Below are 23,019 nucleotides of genomic sequence, written 5' to 3' on the forward strand. Positions count from 1 at the left end.
ACGTGTAGCGCCCAATGGTTCACGTTGGTTGCAACGGCAAAACCTTTAGATCCAGCGCCAAAAGCAGTGCTGTCATGCGTTTTCATAGCCCAAAATACACGTCCATGGGTAATATGAAACGTTATGTATTATTGGCCGGAAGTTTCAGACAGCTGGTATGTGGACCAATGACAGCTTCTCTGACTTGCAGATAGCTGCGGCAGTCATAGCCCTGACATCACTTCGAGGTTCAAACTGGTAATGAAGGTGCAGGGGACCAGTCTAGGCATAGACTTGTGAGTGTCGCTCATCAGTTTACAACAGATTCGTAAACACCATCTCTTCAGACCGGGTGCCGTAAATAATCTGTTTACAATCTCGACGAAATACTTCCTGAAGTACAAATATTAGATTCTATCCGAACAAAGGAATGGATGCAGAACTTGGCTCGATTGTGGACGGCCCGATTCTACACATTGTTGTGATTGGATTTCATCACAAAAAAGGTTGTCAGGTAAACAGAGAAATAATTTTCATAGTATTATTTCATTTTCAATCAATCCTTTTCAATTTCATATCATTTCATAATTCATCTTCAATCCTTCATTCAATTCAATTATTGGAAAAGTTCCATTTCATGCCACCACTTTTTCATTCGAATTCGATATAAAATAATTATCTAATTTACCTGAATGGGGTGAATGAGATATCCTTTTATACGGAAAGTTATCCTTTGTTTTTGTGTAGCCGGAAATTGTATACCGCCCTCATGGACAAAATTCCCCGAAAACAGTCACTGCGCAGGTTTGGTTAGCCTGTCCGAGCTCCAGCCAAACAGACACTGGCCCTGAATGATTGAATGTATCTTTGTCATCTGTTCTACACCCAATTGACATGATTGATTGGACTTACTAAAGCCTGGTTCATACTTCATGCGAATGCAAAGCGAATTTGATGTCACAGCGATATTGGATCTGCGATATTCGCAAGTGAGTTGAGCTGCGAATTGTTCGTTTGGAATGTGTGAAGGTTTCCATAAGGTCACCTCTTAGTCTTCTTTGTTCTAGTGTGTATAAGTTCAGGGCTTGAAGTCTTTCTGTGTAGGGGAGGCTTTTCAACTTGTCATTGCTGGGCGGTCTATGGGTACCGGTCACTTCGGCACCTTGCAAACTTGGCACCTGCAAACTCGGCACCTTGCAAACTCGGCACTTACAACCTCGGCACCTTGCAAACTCGGCACCCACAAACTCGGCACATGTACAAATACAAACTCGGCACCTAGCTGAAAAAGTTCAATTTTTTTTCACACTGTGATTTTCAGTCCCCCAGTCCCATAAAAAGTTTGATCCTGTTATAAGTTATTATAACACTTATTTTAACCATCGTACAATTTACCAGAAAGTAGAAGCGACGTTATAGCAAAATAGCATGGGACGGGAAAAAAAATAACACTGAAAGGATCATGTGCACCAAACGATCTTTAACCTTTCAAGCACAGAACTGTCGCGAGTGGTCCGTCGGTAAATTAGTCCCCGGTCAAGGCCGGCGTCTTTCGGCAAATCACGCTCTGTTAAAGCAAAATTTCATTGAAAACTATTAAACAAATTCAACAAACCCTTTTTCTAATGTTCAAAGCCCAAATCATAAAAAAAATTGCGCTGCACTTTCACCGACATGGATGCAATCAGCCTAAACAACATTTTAAAAAAACTAGACTGAACTCGGTGCGGCGCCACGGTAAATTTCCTGTGGGCCCAAATTTTCTCGAAAGTTCGGAATTCTTATCAACCCCCATAACTAGTGATTATGCCTTGAACAGCGTTTACAAAGCTACTAATTTTCGAACTCTTTTTTATTGTGCAATTACACGTACGTTACTTTATTTTAACTACTTGACTCTTCGAGGTTATTTTTGCTTGGTGCCGGGTTTGTTAGTCAATAAAAGGTTGGTGCCGAGTTTGTATGGTGCCGACATTCTTGGTGCCGAGTGGGTGCCGAGATTACAAGATGCCGAGTTTGCAAGGTGCCGAGTTTGCAGGTGCCGAGTTTGCGAAGTGTCCGGTATTCCGGTCTATACTCGACTCCTTGAACTTTGAGGAGCGTTCCGCTATAGTTCGTGGAGACAATGGCAGAATGAGCCTAATAATTCTACTTCTAGGAGTAGGTGGTCTATGTAACTAGCCCTAGACCCAGTGACTGGGGCGCTAGATTCCTTTTTTCTAAATTTTGACATTGACCGATAATGTCAAAATTTAGAAAAAAAGGATCAAGCGCCCCAGTCACTGGGTCTATACTAGCCCCATAAACAGTGCCATGTAGTACGCGGGACTTCCTCCGCTTCTTCTTGGCCCTATATGCGGCTTAAGTCAAAATCTTTTGTCGAAAAGAAACACACAGTTTTATGCCTATGTTGTTTTGGCCCAGTTGTGTATTTTTATGAAAACTTTAGGAGCTGGCAAATGTGCGATGAACACAATCAGTACCATGATGTTTACTGATACGCACAATTACCAGGGAGCATGGGAGTGAAGACAACTTGTAAGCCGTCTGACAACTCGACAGTCTTAACAACTCGACAGTCTTGACAACTCGGCGAGTCAGACAACTTGACCGGTCAGTCAACTCGACGGCTGTGTGGTACGCGCAGTCTCCAACCACCAGACAAGTAAACTTTTGATCAGACTGAGCATGCCAAGTGACGTCAGTGGACTTTGTAGATCAGTCATTCACCCATTGACATGATGACTTGGTACTCGGTTTCAATGGTCACAGTGACACTTCAGTGACGGGTCGTCTGACCAGTCGAGTTGTCTGACCCAGTGCGTAGTCAGTCTGTTGAGGTGTCTGCTGAACAGGTTGTTCGACAAGCAAATCACAAGTGCCGATTCGATTCGCTAGTCTTTTTGTTTTACTCCTTGCAGCTTGTTGCTGATGCACGTTTCGCTGCGGTGGCGCTGTGAGCAAAGAATACTGCATTGACCCAAGACTCTCTGTGCACATCAACAAACATAAAATTTCACAAAAACGAGGCCGCACTTTTTTGAGTTAATGTGCTCTCCACAAATGCGCTACATGTGTGGTAATTGACACTACTGGGGGAAAGTATCGGCAAAAAAACATGGGTGGGTGTTTTTTTTATTTTGAGCAGCATTAAAACCAATGACCTCCAGATAAAGGTGCTGGCACTCATCCAACTGAGCCCCCTAACACTAAGTTGACCAGTGGTAGCACCAACTATTTTAGTTTGTCATCTCAGTGAATGGACAACAACTTCCTTGTATAGCAAATACATGTTTATTTATTTTGATTTTCAAACAGGTTGATTTCTCATATCCACCATTGGTAGAGGGCTGCAGTAGCGACAGCCCTGAGTTACCGCCGGAATGGAAGCATCTACCATGTCATGCGGTTCCAGACGGTGCCCACAATTACCTTGAAGGTAAGGAAGACAGACCTGGGCCTAATTTCATAAAGCCTGTAAGCACAAAAACTTGCTAAGCACAAAATAATTTTGCTTAGCAAAACAAGCTTACCAGCCAGAATACCATATAGTTGGTTACCATTGCTGCATCTGGCACCCCACTAATTTCTTTCTGAGCAAAGAAATTTGACAAGCATTTTTTCTGCTTAACAGCTTTATGAAATTTGGCAACAGGAGGTGCAGAAGACCGGCCGTCGATTTCACAAAACTCTTCCTCACTCTTAATTTTTCTGCTTAATTTTTTCTGCTTAACAGCTTTATGAAATTTGGCAACAGGAGGTGCAGAAGACGGGCCGTCGATTTCACAAAACTCTTCCTACTTTAGGATTAATCTTATGACTTAGGAAGAGTCCCAACCCTGCACTGTAGTATGGCAGACCTTAAGATTAATCCTAAGTTAGGACGAGTAACTCGTCCTAACTCGAGATAAGACAAGTCCAAACTCTTTGTGAAATCGACGGCTGGCACATAAATTTGTTGTGTTTCTTCTTTAACATTAGAGCATTTTGGCCAAGCAGTCTAAGGCACCAGAGATATAAGCTTTGATAATGTCCGAGTTTGCATCGGTTCAGTCCCTCCCAGTCATGACACTTGTGTCGATTATGGCCAAGCATTTGGTGCTCAAAATGGAGCATGGCTCAAAATGGGGCATTTATAACGTGTTTGCTTGCAGCCATTGCTTGTTTGTCAGTTTTGTATTTTGCATCTTTTGTTACTACTGTTTGTTTTCTCACATCACAACCATTCTCGATTGTGATGGAATAACATCACAATGTTTATAGCAGTTGCCCCTGTGTAAACATTTTGGGCAGCCTCACCTTGTAAACCCTTACAAGGTGCGGCATGTAAATGGCCTTATGATTTAAAAATAGCTCTGCATACCAATTTAATCAATAATGAGAGCATGTGGGGACCTGTCATATGTGATTAAGCGCTACATGAGAACTGTTTGTTGGTATCTTTGTCAGACATTTTTGTCTTCCCTCTAACCATTTTTCTTTTCTTTCGGCAGACACGATATACTTCCATTTACCAGGGAAAGGAGAGAGCCGGAACACTGTATATGGCATTTCCTGCTACAGACAAATTGACACAAAGGTATTATTTTTCTGGAAATCGAACTGAATACACTGTGCATACTTTGTCTATTTTCTATACCATCCGCCCTGGTAATAGTTAAAAAGCAGGACAGTTCTTTTCAGAACTGAGAAGTCTCCCGAACCTCCGATTATCTACTCCGCGGCAGTAGAATAAAGCAAGACAGTTCTCTAAGAACAAACTCTACCTGGCAAGTAGATACACACATGGTGTTACCGCAAACCAAATATACATTGTCTAGTTTCTTTAGAAAAGAGTTTGGTAGGTTATACTGCATTGTCATGAAACCTTTCATCTGTCTCCTGGATGGTGCCATCTGTTCAACTGGGCGTGTGTCGTTAAATAACATCGGCGTTACATAACAGCTTTCAAATGGTCTGATTGTCCTTCAGAAACAAGTCCATGAAAAGATGTACGAGCCATTAAAGTCTGCAAGAGAAATTATCGTTATTGTGTGTCTAAACTGAGTTTCATTGACAACACAAATTATTAATGCCTCAAAGAAAAAAAATTGCTTCTTGACTGAAAGTAATCTCACTCGCATAACAGGAAAATGAGTATTAATGCCGAAGCGAAACTTTTTAACTTGAGCTGGGCACAATTTCATACAGGTGCAATAAGCACAAATAGTAGCTAATAGCACAACACAATTGTGCTTATCACAAAAAGGTTACCAGCCAAAATACCATGCCTCATATACAATTTGTGACTGGTATCCTGCTTATTTTTGCTATGCAGACAATGTTTAGCATGATTTTCTTCTTTTAAAAAGCAGCTCTATGAAATTGGACCCTGATGTAAAAGCACCCCTGACATGTCTGAGTGAGTGAACTGGCCAGACTCTATCCTGGGACAGGGGAAAAGAATCCATCTGTGTCATATCTTTTTTTTTTTTGGTAAAAAAACCCAATACGTTCTTACGCGATAAAAGAGCCAACATTTCCGTGTAATGCATATCCCAAGATTGTCGGAGAAGGAAGTCGTATTTAATTACCCAACTTCCTGCTGTGGATATTTTTTAGAACGAAATGAAAGTGTGTCATTTATGAAAAGAAAAAAAATAATGAAAGTTTTCTTGTTTTTTTTTATTTTCAACATTTTCTCATCTGGTTTTCTCTCCTCTACAAAAATTAATGAAGTCGCCATTTGCCGGCCTGGGTTTATACAAAACATTATCTTCAAGTACGCGCTAATCCTCCAATCAGATTTGCAGAATGGAGTGGTGATAAAAACCTATATTGCACGGCTAATATCACTACCATGCGTCTTGTGTGTTCTATGTCACGCGCCAAGTTTGCTTGAAGATAAATACGTTATCACACGCGCGCTCGTGGAAATACGGAAAATATAGCGCGTCTGCATTCCATATCCAACTCGGCCTTCGGCCTCGTTGGATATGGGACGCAGAAGCGCTATATTTTTCCGTATTCCACTCGCGCTTGTGTGATAACTTACATTGTGGACCCTACATGCACATGCAGGCCTTGAATTAACCAACAGCAATATTAATTGCTGTGATGCCCTGTGCTTTTCCAGTGGTGCCCTTTGCAAAGTTCCAATACAAATTTACATTTTCCTCATAGAAGTGCCAATTGCCAGAGGAAAACTGCCGCCTGTACCATCACAGTGCAACAGTGCAACTTAAGTAGTGTCTGTAAACTCATATGTCAATATTTCCTGCTAAAAAATGACACGAAACTGTCTGAATTTTCAGTTTTGGTTACTATTGGCCTTAACTCCTTTGCTAGGATTATTTCATAGGATCCTTCCTCAATTAACATTGTACACTGCCTAAATATGGAATCATTTTGCTTAAAGGGAAGGTACACGTTTGGTAATTGTCAAAGACCAGTGTTCTCACTTGGTGTATCCCATCATAAGCATAACATAACAAGCCTGTGAAAAATTGGCTCAATTGGTCATTGAAGTTGCGACAAAATGATGAAAGAAAAAACACCCTTGTTAGGCGAATTTGTGTGCTTTCAGATACGAATAAAAGACTTCCTAGCTCATGTAGCTAGAAGTCTTTTAATATTTTAGTGAGAAATTACCTCTTTCTCAAAAACTATTTTACTTCAGAGGGAGTCGTTTCCCACAATGTGTTATACTATCAACAGCTCTCCAATGCTCGTTACCAAGTCAATTTTTAAGTTAATATTTGTTTCGAGTAATTACAAAACATGTTCCTTCCCTTTTAATAGTAGACAAAGGTTTCCAGCCAAAACACTATGTTTATGCCTGGTTCCTTGTTATATTTCTCTTAGCATAAAGTCTATTTTTTTTTTGCTTTTAAAAGGTAAATATATATGCATAGTGCAGCTGCTATGGTGAACAATTGTGCACTTTGTGGTAAAAGCATGGTAGTAGGGTCATAGATTTGTAAAGTACTCCGAAACATAATGGCCATCCAAACTTACTTGGTGAGAAGCACTTGCACTTGTAGTCTTGGTTCAAGACTCTCCTGGATTTGTAACAAGAGAGCGCGCTATCACCAAAATGGGGGGGGGGGGAACATAATGCGCGTGCGTAGGTTTCCCTCAGACCCGCCCCTTTTTTGGGGGGAGATTTAACAAATGTGCCAAGACTCTCCAGTGATAGCCGTTCTCGAGTGATAGCGGTTCGTGGTTGATAGCGCGTTGGGGGTGATAGCGCGCCCTGTTGTGACAAATCCAGGAGAGTCTTGAACCAAGACTATTGCGGCTGATGATTGTGTAAGCTGTTTTAGAAAGGATTCGATTTGAAGTAATTTGCTTGGATAGCTTATTTTACTTCAAGCTGGATTTGAATCTGAGGAACGACTCAGGCTTGAATAGTGACTCAGATTCCATATGGTTGGTGTCCGTTAGAGTATGCTGCAGCCAGAAATTTGGTTGGTAACCTTGCCAAACATGGATGGATTTGACATTCTTGTGGAAAAAAACATGATAGGTTGTTGCTGTTTTCTTATTAAAAAGTAGGCATACACTTTACTCATCTAAAACTTTCACATGAAAACATTGGCTATAATTCATCAACCTTATACAATGTATTAACAAAAACCAATCTATGACCCTTCCTGATAAAACAGCTTTTACAAATCTGGTTCCAGGGGCCAATTACACAAACCGCTAAAGCAGAGTGTGATGTCAAAATAAAAATCACTATTGTGATATTGACAACTCTTAAGATGAATTTCAGTCCTTTGTGAAATTGACCGCAGGTTTTGTTTAAAGGAAGACAGTGAACGCTGTTTTTATGACTGCAAGAGGGAGCTGTGCAGAAAAGTTCAAGAGAATCTTAGAAAACTGCATTCTGTTCCCCAGAAACTTGTTTTGGAAGAGCCCTCAATGCGGGCAAAGATGTGGGACAGTTAGTGGGCCCATCTTTTGACAGATAAAAGTTCAACTTTTTTTGTATTGCGTTGCGTTACCCGCTGCCGGAACATAGGATTCGAACTGCCTCTAGCTACCGGGCAACCTCGGTAGTCTAGTTGGTAAGGCACTGCTCTAGAATTGCAAGGGTCGTTGGTTCGAATCCCACCCGAGTAACATGCCTGTGATATTTTTTCACAGGACTCGGGGAAAGTACTGAGTATACAGTGCTAACACACGTCGGTGTATGGGTAAAAACCAAAAATGAATATATTTATTGCATTCCTTTTGATTTTGATTTGTACAGGACTTGATAAGTAAAGACAAGGCGTTCACTCGAGGCACTGTTCAGAAGAGTGTGTGTGTGCTCAGCAAACTGGTAAGAACATCAAAGCAATATTCTCAACATTATGTTAAAATAGTGTACATTTGTACTACGTTTTACTAAAGATTTTATGAAAAAGTTTGGGGATGTTATCAAACATATACAAACTATGGAGTTGTTTTTTAGTTTAGATTAAAAATTAAGCTTGTACTGACAGAGTGTTTTACATTTTCAACAACTTAGAGCCATTGGACACTTTTGGTAAACAGTATTGACCAAAGGCCGACACTTAAGGTATCACAACTGATATAAAAAATAACAAACCTGTGAACATTTAGGATCAATCGGTCATTGGAGTCGGGAAGAAAATAACGGGGAAAACCCACCATTGTTTCCGCACGTTTTGCCGTGTCATTACATGTGTTTAAAATAAATCCATAATTCTCGACAATGAGAATTGATAATTGTTTTAATGTTTTCTTGAAAAGTTCATGTAGAGCATTTCATGGGATAATATTTCAAGAGAAGTCTTTCACCATTACCTTCTGTAAACCCTGTAAGTTATTTGTAAATCTGTGAACTTTTTTTTTCTGTGCCGAAAGTGTATAATGGCTTTAAATGTTGTTTTAATTTCAATGTTTGTTATCAATTGTCAATTTTATAAAACTCAAAAACTATAATTCAGTCATGTACCATTTTATTGATAGTTTGATAAAATTCACTTAACAAAAACTCTAACCTTATTTTAAATACGGTCTATTTTTCTTCAGCTGCCAGTAATAGAAGTATAGAATTTTAATCCTCCTTTAAAATGTTGTTTTCATTTTACTAGCCGCTGTACGGTTTAATTCAAGCCAAGTTGAAGCTCATAACCCATGCATACTTCAGTGAGAGAGATTTCTCAAAGACGTCAATATTAATGGTAAGTCCACAGGTCTGGATTTTCATTTTCTTCTTATCGTTTCCATCAGCATATCGAGAATTGATATTGTTTGAATGTTTTCTCAAAAAGTAAAGCATTTCATGGAATAATATTTCAAGAGAAGTCTTTCACCATTACCTTCTGTAAACCCTATGAGTTATTTGTAAATCTGTGATCTTTAAAAAAAAGAAAGTGGTCCATGGCTTTAAAGATTATTTTAAGATCTATCTTTTCCAACAGTTTCTCAAGTCTGTCCATGTCTTTCTGTCTTTTAAACTGTGCCGTTACCTTTCAGCAGTATGGTTCATAATAAGAAATCCTGTATGACTGGAATATTTTATCTGGCATTTTTTTACAGGAATTGTACAAGAGTTTGAACGGGTCGTTGACCACTGGTCATTTGGATGATTCTCAAGTCTTCCTGGATCTGCCGCTCAGAGATCTGGTGCTGACGTTCAAGCATAAGGTATGTACAAAGATCTGGTTCTTCGAAAATTTCAGTTGAAACCAGTTAAACATTCAACTTATTTCAGTTGTTTTAAACTGGAATTAACTGGTGTCCAACTGGTATCTTAACTGGTTGCAAAATAAACCTGTTGAAACCAGTAGAAGGAAGTAGTGGCCAACTGGTAATTATTGTGGCGTCAACAGGAACCAGTTCAAACCAGTTACCAACTCCCAGTTCAACTGGACCAGTTTGGACCAGTTGAACTGGTTTCAACTGGAATTTTCACCTGGTTTGTACAAAGTGCCAGCTAGATTTGAGGAAGAAGGGGGTCAGTTATTGGAGGATTTGTGTCATGGGCCCAATTTCATAGAGCTGGTTAAGCACAAAAGTTTGCTGATCACAACAAAATAATGCTGACCAGTATAAGGTTACCAACAGCCAAACTACCATATCACAATTTACGACTGGTATTCTGCTCAGATACAAGGGAAAGTTCTAAATGATAAATTTCATTGGCCTTTTTCAAAAAACCACAGCTCAGGCTCTGACTTGGGGCTCAGTTTGCAGCACTGTACCCAAAGCATACATTTTCAAAATGACTGACAAAAGCCAAAGCTGTGTTTACAAAAAGTGCCATTGTCTCAAACTTATTGTGTACCGTGGTGCCACCATCTTGCTTTCCTTTCCATTGAAACAAAAAGTAATGACACTGAGGCTGGAAGTGTGCAAAATAGTCGTGTTTCCTTTTTGGTACAATCATTGAGGTATAAGTTATCATGAGAAGTTATTCATCAGTGGTATTAAAGACAGGAACATGACAAATAGGCCTGTGGGCGACTAGTGCGACTAATGTTGAAGTTGGACTAATCGGGGCATGACTTACAAACTAGTAAATTGCACTAGTATGACTCTCCTTTAATAGACGATGTGACCTCTGACGTCACTCGAAAACCATAACATGATTCGCGCGCATACCGCCGGGCAAAACCGTGTGTGTTTTGGCAGCCAGCTAGAAAGTGTATGCAGTCTTACCATGACTACGCGTCTTTTTGCCCGGCGAAACATGATGTATACAGTGTTTTGTCAACAGAGGGCGGTTTGAATGTAAACATAGGTCACATCGTCTATAGAGGACAAATAAACTCTGTTGGGCTCTTGTTCTGTATTCTGTCAAACTATCAGTTTATGTTTCTCCCACAGGTTCTTGTGTTGTTCAAGCTGCTTCTATTAGAGCGGCGTGTCCTGTTCTTTGCTCAGCCGGTTCATACATTAAGTACATCCCTCCTATCTCTTGTTTCGTTGTTTCCAGGTAAGAAAATATTAAAATAATAATAACAATAACTATGGTTTCTTTTTATAGCACAAATATCTGCGACTCAGTGATGCTCATCAAGGCACTTCAACATTCAGTATTTTCTTGCAAGGGGAGCTATGTTTTTAAAGTATGAGACCAATTCCTTTACATACATGTAGCACCAAGTAACAGTTTACAAGGTGCTGCGGCGCAATATGCATCCAATTAAACCAGGACGTATGGGCGAACAAAAATATCCCTACTCCAGGTGTGGAATTTCATCATTGAGAGGGCAAGGCCGTTTTCATTTTTACTAAGGGACCTCCATTGGAAAACCTTCAAGGCTATGGGATACTTTTGAAGGGGCACCAAAGCCAAGTCGAGGGGCAACAGAGGGCATTGCCTCCGTATAATTCCAGGCCTAGTATTTTTTTTGTCTCTATAGATGATGTGTTTATTGAACACAGGATATAACTGAATTTACTCTTCCAAACGAAAGGATTGATGCAGCCTGATTATTTGTTTTCTCCACAGCCATGTTGGAACACGGTCTTATTGAAGCAGCATCCTACAAACACTACCGGCCGCAAACTCCAACGTTAGAGCTGACAGACTTTGGCATCGACACCAAAGAATACGAGAACGTCACCATGTCGCACGTTCCCAACTACCGCAAGAAGAATAAGGACGACACGAATCTGAAAACTCTGTCGGATGTGGATAAGGACTCTCCGTTGGAGAGCCCTTGTAATAACTTGAGAAAGAGCGATGATGTAGGGTCATTCCAGAGTAGCTTGGAGTCCCCCGGCACAAGATCAGGGGACAGTACTCTCACCAGAGACTCGGCAATCCCAGATTCTATAACGTCGTTATCGTCCACAGAGATGAGAAACTCGTCGACATCTATTCAACAAAGTGATCCGACGAATGTCGATCTGACAAATGTCGATCTGACAAATGCGGAGGACGTAATGAGCAGTAGCAGAGACAGGACGGCCAGCCAAAGAGCCAGGTCGAAGAGTGGGGAGTCAAAGGATGAGGCTACCACACCAGGGTCTACGAAATCTCTTGAGGAAGACCTTCTAGCGATGATCGATAAGGAGTTGTACGGGCCGTACTTTGAGGGAAGAAAACCGAGTCAAACGGAAGAGGACAACGTAGCTCAAACGGAGAAAAAGAATAGCACCTCATCTTCTACAGAAACAGAACCTAAGCAGACTGAGAAAGATAGGGTATTCAGTGATCCGTTAACAAGGGGGATTCAGAGTTCTTTGTCCAGGGACACGAGCCCAGATCAGAAAAAGAAGAAGAAAGTACCGTCAGACGAATGTTGCGAGAAAGAGACGGGCCAGCCATTAAGTGGCACGGAGGATTTTGTCGTATTACACAACTGTCCGTCAGTGTCTACCATCAAGGCAGATGATTTTGGTTTTCCATTGTCGCTATTCGGAAAGGTATGTGATAACCCCTCCTTCAATTAAAGGCACTGGACACCTCTGGTTATTGTCAAAGACCAGTATTCTCACTTGGTGTATCCCAACATATGCATTAAATAACAAACCTGTGAAAATATTGACTCAATTGGTCATCGAAATTGCAAGAGAATAATGAAAGAAAAAAACAACATCCTTGTTTCACAATTTTGTGTACTTTCAAATGCCTAAAGACTTCACGCCTAAAGTCTTTTATTATTTGAGTGAGAAGTTGCCCCTTCCTCAAAAACTATATACTTCAGAGGGAGCCGTTTCTCACAATGTTTTATATTATAACGCCCCTTGCAAGTATTCTGCCTGCTCATTGGTTTAGAGCGCGTCACATGACATGTCTTAGTTTTGCTAGACGACGGCCGTGTGATAGTGCGTCGGTTTGCCATGCGCTAGTCGGAAGACTAGCACATGGCTTGCAGTACCCAGACGTCTGTTGCGTGTACGAGGATGATAAATTAATAGTCTGTAACCATTTCGGATTGCACGACACTACATGCAGCACAGTAAGTAAAAGTGTTTGCAATCTGTATTCGCGTCGTCCGTGGATTGTAGCATTCAGGTCTGTAACATAATAATAATAGTACAGTATTAAGAAATGTTTGGGGTGTTATAAAACAAATATTGACTGCTTTTACTCGTGCAATGGTTAAAACTATGACTCCCGAGGTGATCCCCGGAGCGTTCTATTTTCCCGCGTTCGCCTCGGGAAAATAGAACGCTCCGGGGATCACCTCGGGAGTCATAGTTTTAACCATAGCACTCGAAGCAGTCAATATTTGTATACTATCAGCAGCTCTCCATTGCTTGTTGCTAAGTCAGTTTTTATGCTGACAATTATTTTGAGTATATACCAATAGTGTCCAGTGCCTTTAAGTCGTGTTTTGAAGCTTGGCATGGTGTGGAAAATAGGATAAGAATTAACTATAGATAGTAAACTTGCAGGTACAACCATGTGTAAAACCTCTTTTGGAGGAATTGTTGGCTCTGAAAAGAGCAGGGCCCAATTTCATGGCTCTGCTTACCGTAAGCACAGAATCGGCACTTACGGAAGCAGGGAATTCTATGCTTACGGCAAGCGTATTTCACGGGTTAGCGACGAATTTTGGCTTCTGCGCGTGTGTACTCCACATTACATGGCATTCTACGCTAACAAGACTACCGCAGAAATTCGGCGCTTACACGTAAGCGGGAAATCGTGATCATAAGCGCAGAATTCGGTGACGAGCAGAGCCATGAAATTTGGCCCAGGTGTGGTCTCAACATTTTTAACAGTAAGCTTGTCTTCAGCAGAAAGCACTCTTGGTATCATTTTCGACCAACCAATTGAAACCATTCCACTTGCACTGGTTGTGTAGGGTAGCATTACCCACCCATTCATGTCTCTGGCATCAAATAAACCAGAACTTTTTCTTAACAGTTTTATTTAGAACTTCTGGGCACTTAAATGAGATCTCTTGGTCTCAAAAAAAGCAAAGTAATAAGGGTGGAAATCTTAAAAGTTGACAAACGTTTGATGACTTTCTCCCACAGGGTTCCTTGTGTCATCCATACATGGCTCTCCAGCAGCACGATCTACTTCAAGATGTCAACGTACGATGTTTCCTCATCGGTGCATCCAACATGCTCTTCAAGCAACGCAGGCATCTTATAGATGTACTCGTAGAGGTAATGTTCAGTAACGTTTACTTGAAACAAAAATTCATTGAAAAAAAAAACACATTATATGTTGAAATTACCCAAGTAGTACAGTCATGAGATAATAAACGTATTTTGTGCACTATGATTCAATAGTAATCAGCACTGCAGATACATGACATCATTTAGGTGTAAGGTGAAGCAGAACGCTCTTGTACCATAACCTATGGACAAACAAACATAAAACCAAGGAACCATGTGCAGGACAAAGGAAGCACACAAGACAATATGAGGCCAGGCCAGCACAACTTACAAGTTGCACCTTACTAGTTTATGAATAAGAGTCATGGAACTGAGCTCTTAGTTTTTTTTGTGGCTATAATCAGTGCTTCTAATCCTCTTTTATACCTAACTACACGTATGACCCAGTTTCATAAAGCTGCTCAAGCAAGAAGGTCTCTGGTCCATAACAACCTAGGACACCGATCCATGGACTCTCGCGACTAAAGGATTCCTACATTACTACACACCAAGAATTTTGTGTAGGGGTTAAAGGAACACGTTGCCTTGGATCGGTCGAGTTGGTCTTTGAAAAGCGTTTGTTATAAAATGCACATGGGTAGAAAGATGTTGTAAAAGTAGAATACAATGATCCACACAAACATGCCTCGAAATTGCACGGTTTTCCTTTTACCTCGTCGACTAACACGGTCGGCCATTTATGGGAGTCAAATTTTTGACTCCCATAAATGGCCGACCGTGTTAGTTCGCACAGTAAACATGGTAAAAGGAAAATCACGCAATTTCGAGGCAAATTTGTGTGGATCATTATATTCTACTTTTAAAACATCGTTCCAATCATATGCATTTTATAACAAACGGTTACAAAACGCTTTTTTATAGACCAACTCGTCCGATCCAAGGCAACGTGTTCCTTTAAGCCTGGTGTTTCTGGTTCACATAGCAAACACCTCTGTTTTCTCATGGCCGAGTGGTTAAGAGCATCGAATACAAGATCTGGTGGCTTAGGCATGGAAGTGTGGGTTTGGGTCCCGGTCGGGACACTTGTGTCCTTAAGCAAGATGCTTTACTATAATTGCTTCTCTTCACCCAGGGGTATAAATGGGTACCTGGGAGGGTAGAGGTTGATATTGTGTATGAAAAAGCCTTTGGAGCGCTATGGTTGCCCAGGTTGTATACTCCCCAGGGAGCTGAGACAAATTAAAGGAATGTTATTGGCCCAATGACCAGGGTACCAATGTAAAGCGCATTGAGGGGGTTATTATGAAAATATAAAATTTTGTCGCTATTCTTTTTATTGTATTTATATCTTTTCACGTTTTGCCAGGTGGAGGACGGTAAAGTCCTAGTTTTTGACAGCGAGCTTCGCAAGGAGTTGAGTCTCTCCACAGCGGATCTTAGATTTGCTGACTTCTTGATCAAGCATGTGTCGGAAAAGAGCCAAGATTTGTATCTTGATAACACAGGTGAAGATGGGGGAGGTTTTGGGGGTTTCATGGCTGAGTGTTTATTTGCAGACGAAAGATGTGGTTGCTGAATCAACAATCTCTGGGTTTGAATCCCACTCCCTCTTATAAAACACTTCACTGCAATTGGTTTTCATTTATAGCTTGAAATGAATGGTTATAAAAGGGTAGCTGCAAAGTTAGAGTTGAGTTTACTATGTTTTTTGTAATGTTCCTTAAAGAAGTCATCAATTGCAAGGAACGCTTAATGATTGAGGCCTGGCTTAAAGCATTGGACCCTTTTGGTAAACAGTATTGTCCAAGGCCCACACTTCGTGTATCACAACTTCTATATAAAATAACAAACCTGTGAAACTTTAGGCTCAATCGGTCATCGGAGTCGGAGAAAATAACGGGAAAACCCACCCTTGTATCTGCACGTTTCGCCGTGTCATGACATGTGTTTAAAATAAATCCGTAATTTTCGATATCGAGAATTTATATTGTTTTAATGTTTTCGCAAAAAGTAAAGCATTTCATGGAATAATATTTCAAGAGAAGTCTTTCACCACTACCTTCTGTAAACCCTGTAAGTTATTTGTAAATCTGTGGTTTGTTTTTTTTTGGTTTTTTTTTCTCTGTACCGAAAGGGTCCAATGGCTTTAACACCTGTCACAATTATTTAATCCTTTTAGGTTGGGAAGGAGGTGATGAATGGATCCGAGCTCAGTTCAAGGTGTATGTCTTGTCTCTACTCTCCACCGGTCTGCATCAGAGTAAGTCATATTTCCTGTATCATCATCACGGTCTGTGCGCATACAGCTCACAGGCATTTCTCAATGGCTACGATTTGTTTGTTTTGTTAATAGCATTCCGCACTAATGCTAAAAAATAGAAGCTATTTAAGTACCCGGATCTCAGACAAAAGTGTCAAATTTCCGTAATGCACGCGTACGTCAAAAATGTGTGTTTACCCCAGACTAACTACAGTGCATAGATATAGAATATAATATTCTATATCTATAGTACTAGTGCAGTTTGGCGCGTCGATGACGCAGTGATTGCGTAGGTGGTGTGGCATGTTTGTCTGACAGCGGGGTATTTTAAGCAAAAGTGGCGTCATTAGTGCAGGGTGCTATTGTTGGTTCCCATTGTTCGGCATGTTGAGTGGCTTGGTGAAGCTGGTTCAAGCCAATACCAACCATTCCCAGGTCATGAGAGAGTTGCTGTTGGTAGGTGCGTATAAATGCTCCACCTCTACCATAGGGTTCTGTAGGTTGGGTGATTTGTCCAGGAGTATTGAGAGAGGAGTGTTATGCCAAGTTGTGTGTCCGATCAGTTGTAATCATTGCTGTGTAGTGTTATTGATGCTGGTAGCTTTGTTGATAAAGTTCAGTTATTTGTGAAGGTTTCCGGGTATCTAATGTTAGTGCGTATCAAAGCAAAGCTTGATGGGATGCGTCAATGGTTTTCTCTAGCACTTCTGTATGTAAATGGTGTTTGAAGCTTTGCATGGTGTGATGAGTAAGAGTAACTATAAATATAAATATTAATAGTAAACTTGCGGGTACAACCATGAGTAAAATTTTTTTTGAAGGAGTGGTGGCTCTGAAAAGAGCCGGTTTGGTCTCGACGTTTCGAACAGTATACTCTGCTCGTCTTCAGGAGAATGAAGACGATTTTCTTTGAAGACGAATAAAGATGGTTGTTTTCAGGATTGAAGCGCAAGGCCTGATACCACCTCAACAAGAGTACAACAGTTTGGCTGTTACACTTTACAGCACACTTTATAGCAAATTGTGCTGGCGCCTCAAAGTTTAGCTCAGGTTTCTTTTCTCCAAATCTCTAACATTTTCATAGGATGCAGTAGTCTTGGTTCCAAGACCATTGGTGTTGCGCGGTCACACACAACCAACATTCCAATCTATGCAGGGCAAAAACTGTACACGCTTGTAATGAACGAACGCTAGCGGGCGCTCTGTTTCTCTGAATTAGATCTCACCAAGAGCAGAGACATGGTGAGATCCGGAAATCAGAGAAACAGAGCGCCCACTAGCGTTCGTTCATTACAAGCGTGTACAGTTTTTGCCGTGCATAATCGGAACGGTTGTGTGTGACCGCGCAACACCAATGGTCTTGGAACCAAGACTAAGGATGCAGATGATATGACATCTTTTGTCAAAGTTTCGTTGATTGATTTTCGTTTAAATTACAAATGTTGTGTTTAACAGAGCACGAGAGAAGTATGAGCGATTTCAACGACAGCTTTGTGAGCGCCTGGAAGACGACGCATAACTACAGAATCTGGATGAGCAAGGAGCACCCTGGAATTGACTTCATTCATGCTGGGTATAACATCATTGCATATCGATTGAGCAAAAACATTGCATTTCATTTGTTCAAAAACGTATACCGCATGAAAATTATCCGTGCAAAAACAGCGTATCTCCGCATTTATTATATCTTTCTTTATAATTTTGCCTGTAAATAGGCATTTTATGACAAAAAACAGTCTATGACTCTACCTTTAATGTGGCACATTATATTAGTAAAAACAATAACTAGATATTATATAGCACATTTTACAATAACGTATCAATGCGCTTCACATTAGTGCCCTGGTCATTGGGCCAATAACATTCTTTTAATAATCTATTCTCAGTTCCCTGGGAAGTATACAGCCCCGTGCTGTCGTGGCGCTCCGAAGGTTTTTTCAAACACAATATTATCCTTTACCATCGCAGGTACCCTTTTATACCCATGGATGAAGAGAAGCAATTATACAAGAGCATCTTGCTCAAGGCGACAAGTGTCATGACCATTTCAAACACACACCCTTAGGCCTATGACCTAACCACCAGAACTTGAAGTCAATGCTTTAAAGAATTTGGGTACTTTTTCAAAATGTCCATAGATTTACATTAAACTTACATGGTTTGAAGATAATGATAGTGGAAAGCTTCCCTTCAAATATTACTTACTGAGGTGCTGTAGTTTTTGAGAAATGAGTAAAACAATGTAATGAAAATACGTTGTTTTACTCATTTCCCCAAAACTACAGTACCTCAGCACGTAATATTTTCAGGGAAGCTTTCTACTATCATTATCTTCAAACTGTGTAAGTGTAGTGTAAATCTGTGGACATTGTGTTTTTTGTCCTACAAAAGTTACATAGACCCTTTAAACCACTCGGCCATGACACCTGTTTATGATTTTTGAACAATTTCAAATTTTGTATTTTATTTTTATCCCTGACATTACAGCCACCCTTTCCAAGGACAGCTTGGTATGAACGACATGAAGATCAGGCTTCAAAGGTAAATATAAATGACCCTTCACCATCTCCCCTCCCCTAATAAGTTTCTTCAAAATTTCACTAATAAAAATATGGCTGGGTTCTTACATAGTGCTTTATAACACCCCTAGGGGCGTATCAAAGCGTTCACTATTTTTTTCCTACATGGTATAGACCAATCCGACGAAACAAAATTGGTAGCGCCCTCTATTGAAAATTACCAACTGCGGTGTCTTTTTGTGCACAATCTAGGCATTGAAGACACCACAGCAAATGGTGCGCGGTGCTCAACACTTGCGCGCCCGGTACTCAACACTTGCGCGCCCGGTACTCAACACTATGGCGCCCGGTGCGCGTCGGGTTGGTCTATATGGAGCTACGTTTTAAAGTTAAGACCTCTTCCTTTATAGCACCATGTAATGATTTTGCAAGGTGTGGTGGCACAATATGCTGCCAATTAAACCAGGAACAGTGATTGAACCCCTTCTCTTTATGATAAGTGTACTGGGTTCTTTTGTAAATATGTTAAGTTTACATCGGGGGATAAAGAGTATTATCTTCAAGTACGCCCTAATCCTCCAATCAGATTCGCAGAATAGAGTGGTGATAAAAACCTATAATGCACGGCTAATATCACTACCTGCATCTTGTGTGTTCTATGTCACGCCCCAAGTTTGCTTGAAGATAAACATCACATGCGCTCGTGGAAATACGGAAAATTTTGCGCGCCTGCGTCCCATATCCAACTCTGCCTTCAGCCTCGTTGGATATGGGATGCAGAAGCGCCATATTTTTCCGTATTCTACTTGCGCTTGTGTGATAACTTATATTATTTGGTTTGACCCTAACACTTATGTGTGTAAAGCCCTTAATACTCAGTACTTTCCTAGTTCAAACTGCCTCTAGCTACCGGGCAATCTCGGTGGTCTAGTTGGTAAGACATCTGCTCTAGAATGGCAAAGGTCATTGGTTTGAATCCCGAGTGTGTGCCTCTTATTAACAGGACTCGGATAAGTACTGAGTATACAGTGCTTTACACACATCATTGTATGGATAAAAAACAATAATAATCTTATTGTTCTTTACTTTATCTCTCTATTCCCCCATAGAAATTGGACACAGTGTTTCTTATGGAACAGCCCAGTCTTAAGAATTCCCCTACGGAGATCTTTTTTTTGTTTTGTCCTTGCAGTCTTCAGAAGTTTCTCTGATTACGAACACACACTTCGTCTTCATCTTAATTGCTAGTCTTTACAGTAGCACTGACCAAAGTCTATCCATTACTTTTACAGTGCTATGCAAACGACGGACAGAGGCAAGAAATTAAACAGTGCCCTGAATCGCACCAGCGTAGCCATGTTGCACACAGGCAAGGCAGTTGGTGGCGCTCTGAGTAGCGCCAAGTCGGCCGTGTCGGCGTGGATATCCGGTCTGGCGTCAGAGTGGAAGGATACAGACGACGATGACGAGTATGAAGAGGATCAGGATTAGTCATCTACAGCTAAGCCTAATCTCAGAACTTCTAAAAAAACAGTTGTTAAATGGTAGAACAATTTTGAGAAACAACGAACGTTATGAACTTGCCAGCCAATGTTTTACGTTTTCATTTTTAATTGCAATAATTATATTCTCCTATGCAAATTTTAAGTTGTCTCCAAAATATTGTGTCCTCCAAAGTGAACTGGTTAACACTTGAAGCGTTTTGAGATTTTACTATTGACCCAATTCACCTGACTTCGTCATCAGAATAATCTTGGAAGCGTCATTATGGTGGTCAATGTCAACATGTGTTATTCAGAGAAGTGTGCATTTTAGGCGACGCGGCGTTTACACAGAAACCTATTGACCACCAACATGGTGAGCGTGGCTTCAGTCGCCACGTGTGACGCGCGTGCAAGGGGGTCAACCAGCACTAGCTGTGTAAGTGAAGAAGCTTAGTATATGCGAAGTTCCACAAGACAACAGCTGGGCCCAATTTCATGGCTCTGCTTACCGCCGAATTCTGCGCTTACGATCATGATTCCCCGCTTACGTGCAAGTGCCGAATTTCTGCCCTTGTCTTGTAAGCGTAGAATGCGCACGCACAGAAGCCAAAATTCGCCGCTAACCCATGAAATATGCTTGTTGTAAGCACAGAATTCCCTGCTTCCGTAAGCGCCGATTGTTTGCTTACTGTAAGCAGAGCCATGAGATTGGGCCCAGGTACTTACAAGAAGGAGCTAAGCAAAAAAACTGTACGCTTACCAGAAATAAGGTTACCAGCCAAAACACCATTATCACCCTGTGTGCACTGGTTTCTTGCTCTGCTTTAAAGGAACATTTTAAGATTTTGTTTTGCTGATTCATAGGTTTAAATAACATATAAAAAATCAATGCGTAGTTGCAGCAAGTGGGTTTGGAAGCTTTTGGTTGTATGGGGGAAATTAACAGTTTGACTATGTGCGTTGTAAACGAAATTACAATAACTATAAAAGTCATACTTTTTAATCAAAATTAGAGTTTGTAAAATCTGTTGTTTTCCCAGAAAACTAAATAATGCTAAGAATGTGAAGTTCATTTTCCATAAAGAAATAAGAAGTATTCAAGATATTGTGCAATTTTATTTTGTTCCTTAAAAAATTTAATTATAAAGTAATTTCTAAAATTACATTGTGTAAAAATCATGTCACTTTGTTAATAAAAGCAGGATCTCAAGTATAACTTCTTAAGATAATATTTAGATACGGTAATTGTTGAATAGTTTAATATTTTAGCAAAAACAATATTTTAGAAGTGACTGGAATGTACAACCATAGAGGGAGCTCAGTGCAGGGATGTACAAAATATATAACATGGTTTTGTCTTCTCTATATTTATATGATAAATACAAACTATCCATTTAATATTCTTGTTGTATTATCTCCCTAACTGAAATGATTACCATTCCAAGTTATCAGACATCATCTGTGTATTTTTGAAAAAGACATTTTTAATCTAAAGGGAGGGTAAAGACAGGTAATTTTCAGAACCACTGATTTATTTCGATACAATGATTTCATTGTCTGGATAGTCTTGCCCTAAGACGATATTGCTCGATATTGGATAGTGTACTGGGCTCAGTTGTAACTCGCTACAGCGCGCACGCCTTTGACTTCTTTGTGTAGTCTACTCGCCAGTTATAGTCTAGATTTCAAGCTCGCTGGTAAATTAAATCATACCGTAAGAGGGGGCGCTTTAGCGATGTACAACTGCGCGTGGTACACTATCCAATATCAAGCATTATCGTCTTGGGCCAAGACTAATTGTCTGGTAAAACGTGCAGTGACGTAAGCTTTTCATATCTGTGTTTTGAATTGACATGGTCCAAGGTGATGGGTGTAGCTGATGACAAACATCACCTTGGACGAATCAAACACAGACTTGGAAAGTTAACTTTAGGTAGTCTGCATTCAGTGCTGTAAAATACATTAAAATGTTGTTTTGTAGGATTTGACTGTGTATCTCAAAGAATTCGAATTGAAAGTAGGTGAAAGGTGAAGATGTACGAGGATTGACCAAGGCTCAAAGGCCACTCTCTGGCGTTATTCACGAGCCTCAAAGTGTGACGTCAGATGTTCAGGCTAACTAGTATGGGCTGCAATGGACCCTTCCCATGAAATATGCTAATTCACGCATGAGTACAGACCCCGTTGGTTGGCAAACGCCATAGAGTTGTGCACTGAGTAGACGCGCAATCGCGTCTGCGTCACGCAGCCATTAATCGTGTACAAAAAAGCGCGATGTTCCCTCATTTGGCCAACCAAAACGTTAGTGCGCACGCGCTATGTGCAATTTACATATTTCATGGGAAGGGTCTATTACAGCCTCTTCATTGACCTCAAATGAGGGCGCTGTTTGGGCTTTTGACATCAATAGGGGGTCTATACAACTATATATAAATGAATATAGTTTTTGCTTCATGCTCCTATCAAACATTTTCTTTGTTTAAAAGTATCAATAATCTTGAAATAAAACTATTGTCTAAATTTAATTTTGTGTTGAAAAAAGATCTGGTTGATGTTGTAGTGAATGACGATGGAATGATTTGAAATATCTGTTGAGCTTTTTTAGTTTTGGTTTCTGGGAGTTTATTTAGTGGTGGAAGAAGGAAGGCGCAAATCTTGGCCCAATTTCATAGATCTGCTAGGCCTCACAACAATTTGCTTAGCATGCAAAGTTTGCCTAGAAAACAGGATTGCCCACAGTCGGGGCTATCACTAA

At 40.5% G+C, this 23,019-nt stretch overlaps 1 protein-coding gene across 1 annotated transcript; it reads left to right on the plus strand.

Annotated features, from left to right (window-relative positions):
* The first annotated feature begins 204 nt into the window (after positions 1–204).
* On the plus strand, positions 205–22,737 carry LOC139948827 (late secretory pathway protein AVL9 homolog). Its single transcript, XM_071947164.1, has 14 exons — positions 205–493; positions 3,298–3,418; positions 4,473–4,558; positions 8,216–8,287; positions 9,066–9,155; positions 9,514–9,621; positions 10,804–10,912; positions 11,432–12,351; positions 13,915–14,049; positions 15,368–15,506; positions 16,181–16,261; positions 17,717–17,834; positions 18,749–18,802; positions 20,073–22,737. Exons 1-14 carry the CDS (start codon positions 410–412, stop codon positions 20,269–20,271), a joined length of 2,316 nt encoding a protein of 771 aa, XP_071803265.1. The 5' UTR covers positions 205–409; the 3' UTR covers positions 20,272–22,737.
* The last annotated feature ends 282 nt before the right edge of the window (positions 22,738–23,019 follow it).

The sequence above is a fragment of the Asterias amurensis genome, chromosome 16 (assembly GCF_032118995.1).
Source record: "Asterias amurensis chromosome 16, ASM3211899v1".
Classification (NCBI taxonomy): domain Eukaryota; kingdom Metazoa; phylum Echinodermata; class Asteroidea; order Forcipulatida; family Asteriidae; genus Asterias; species Asterias amurensis.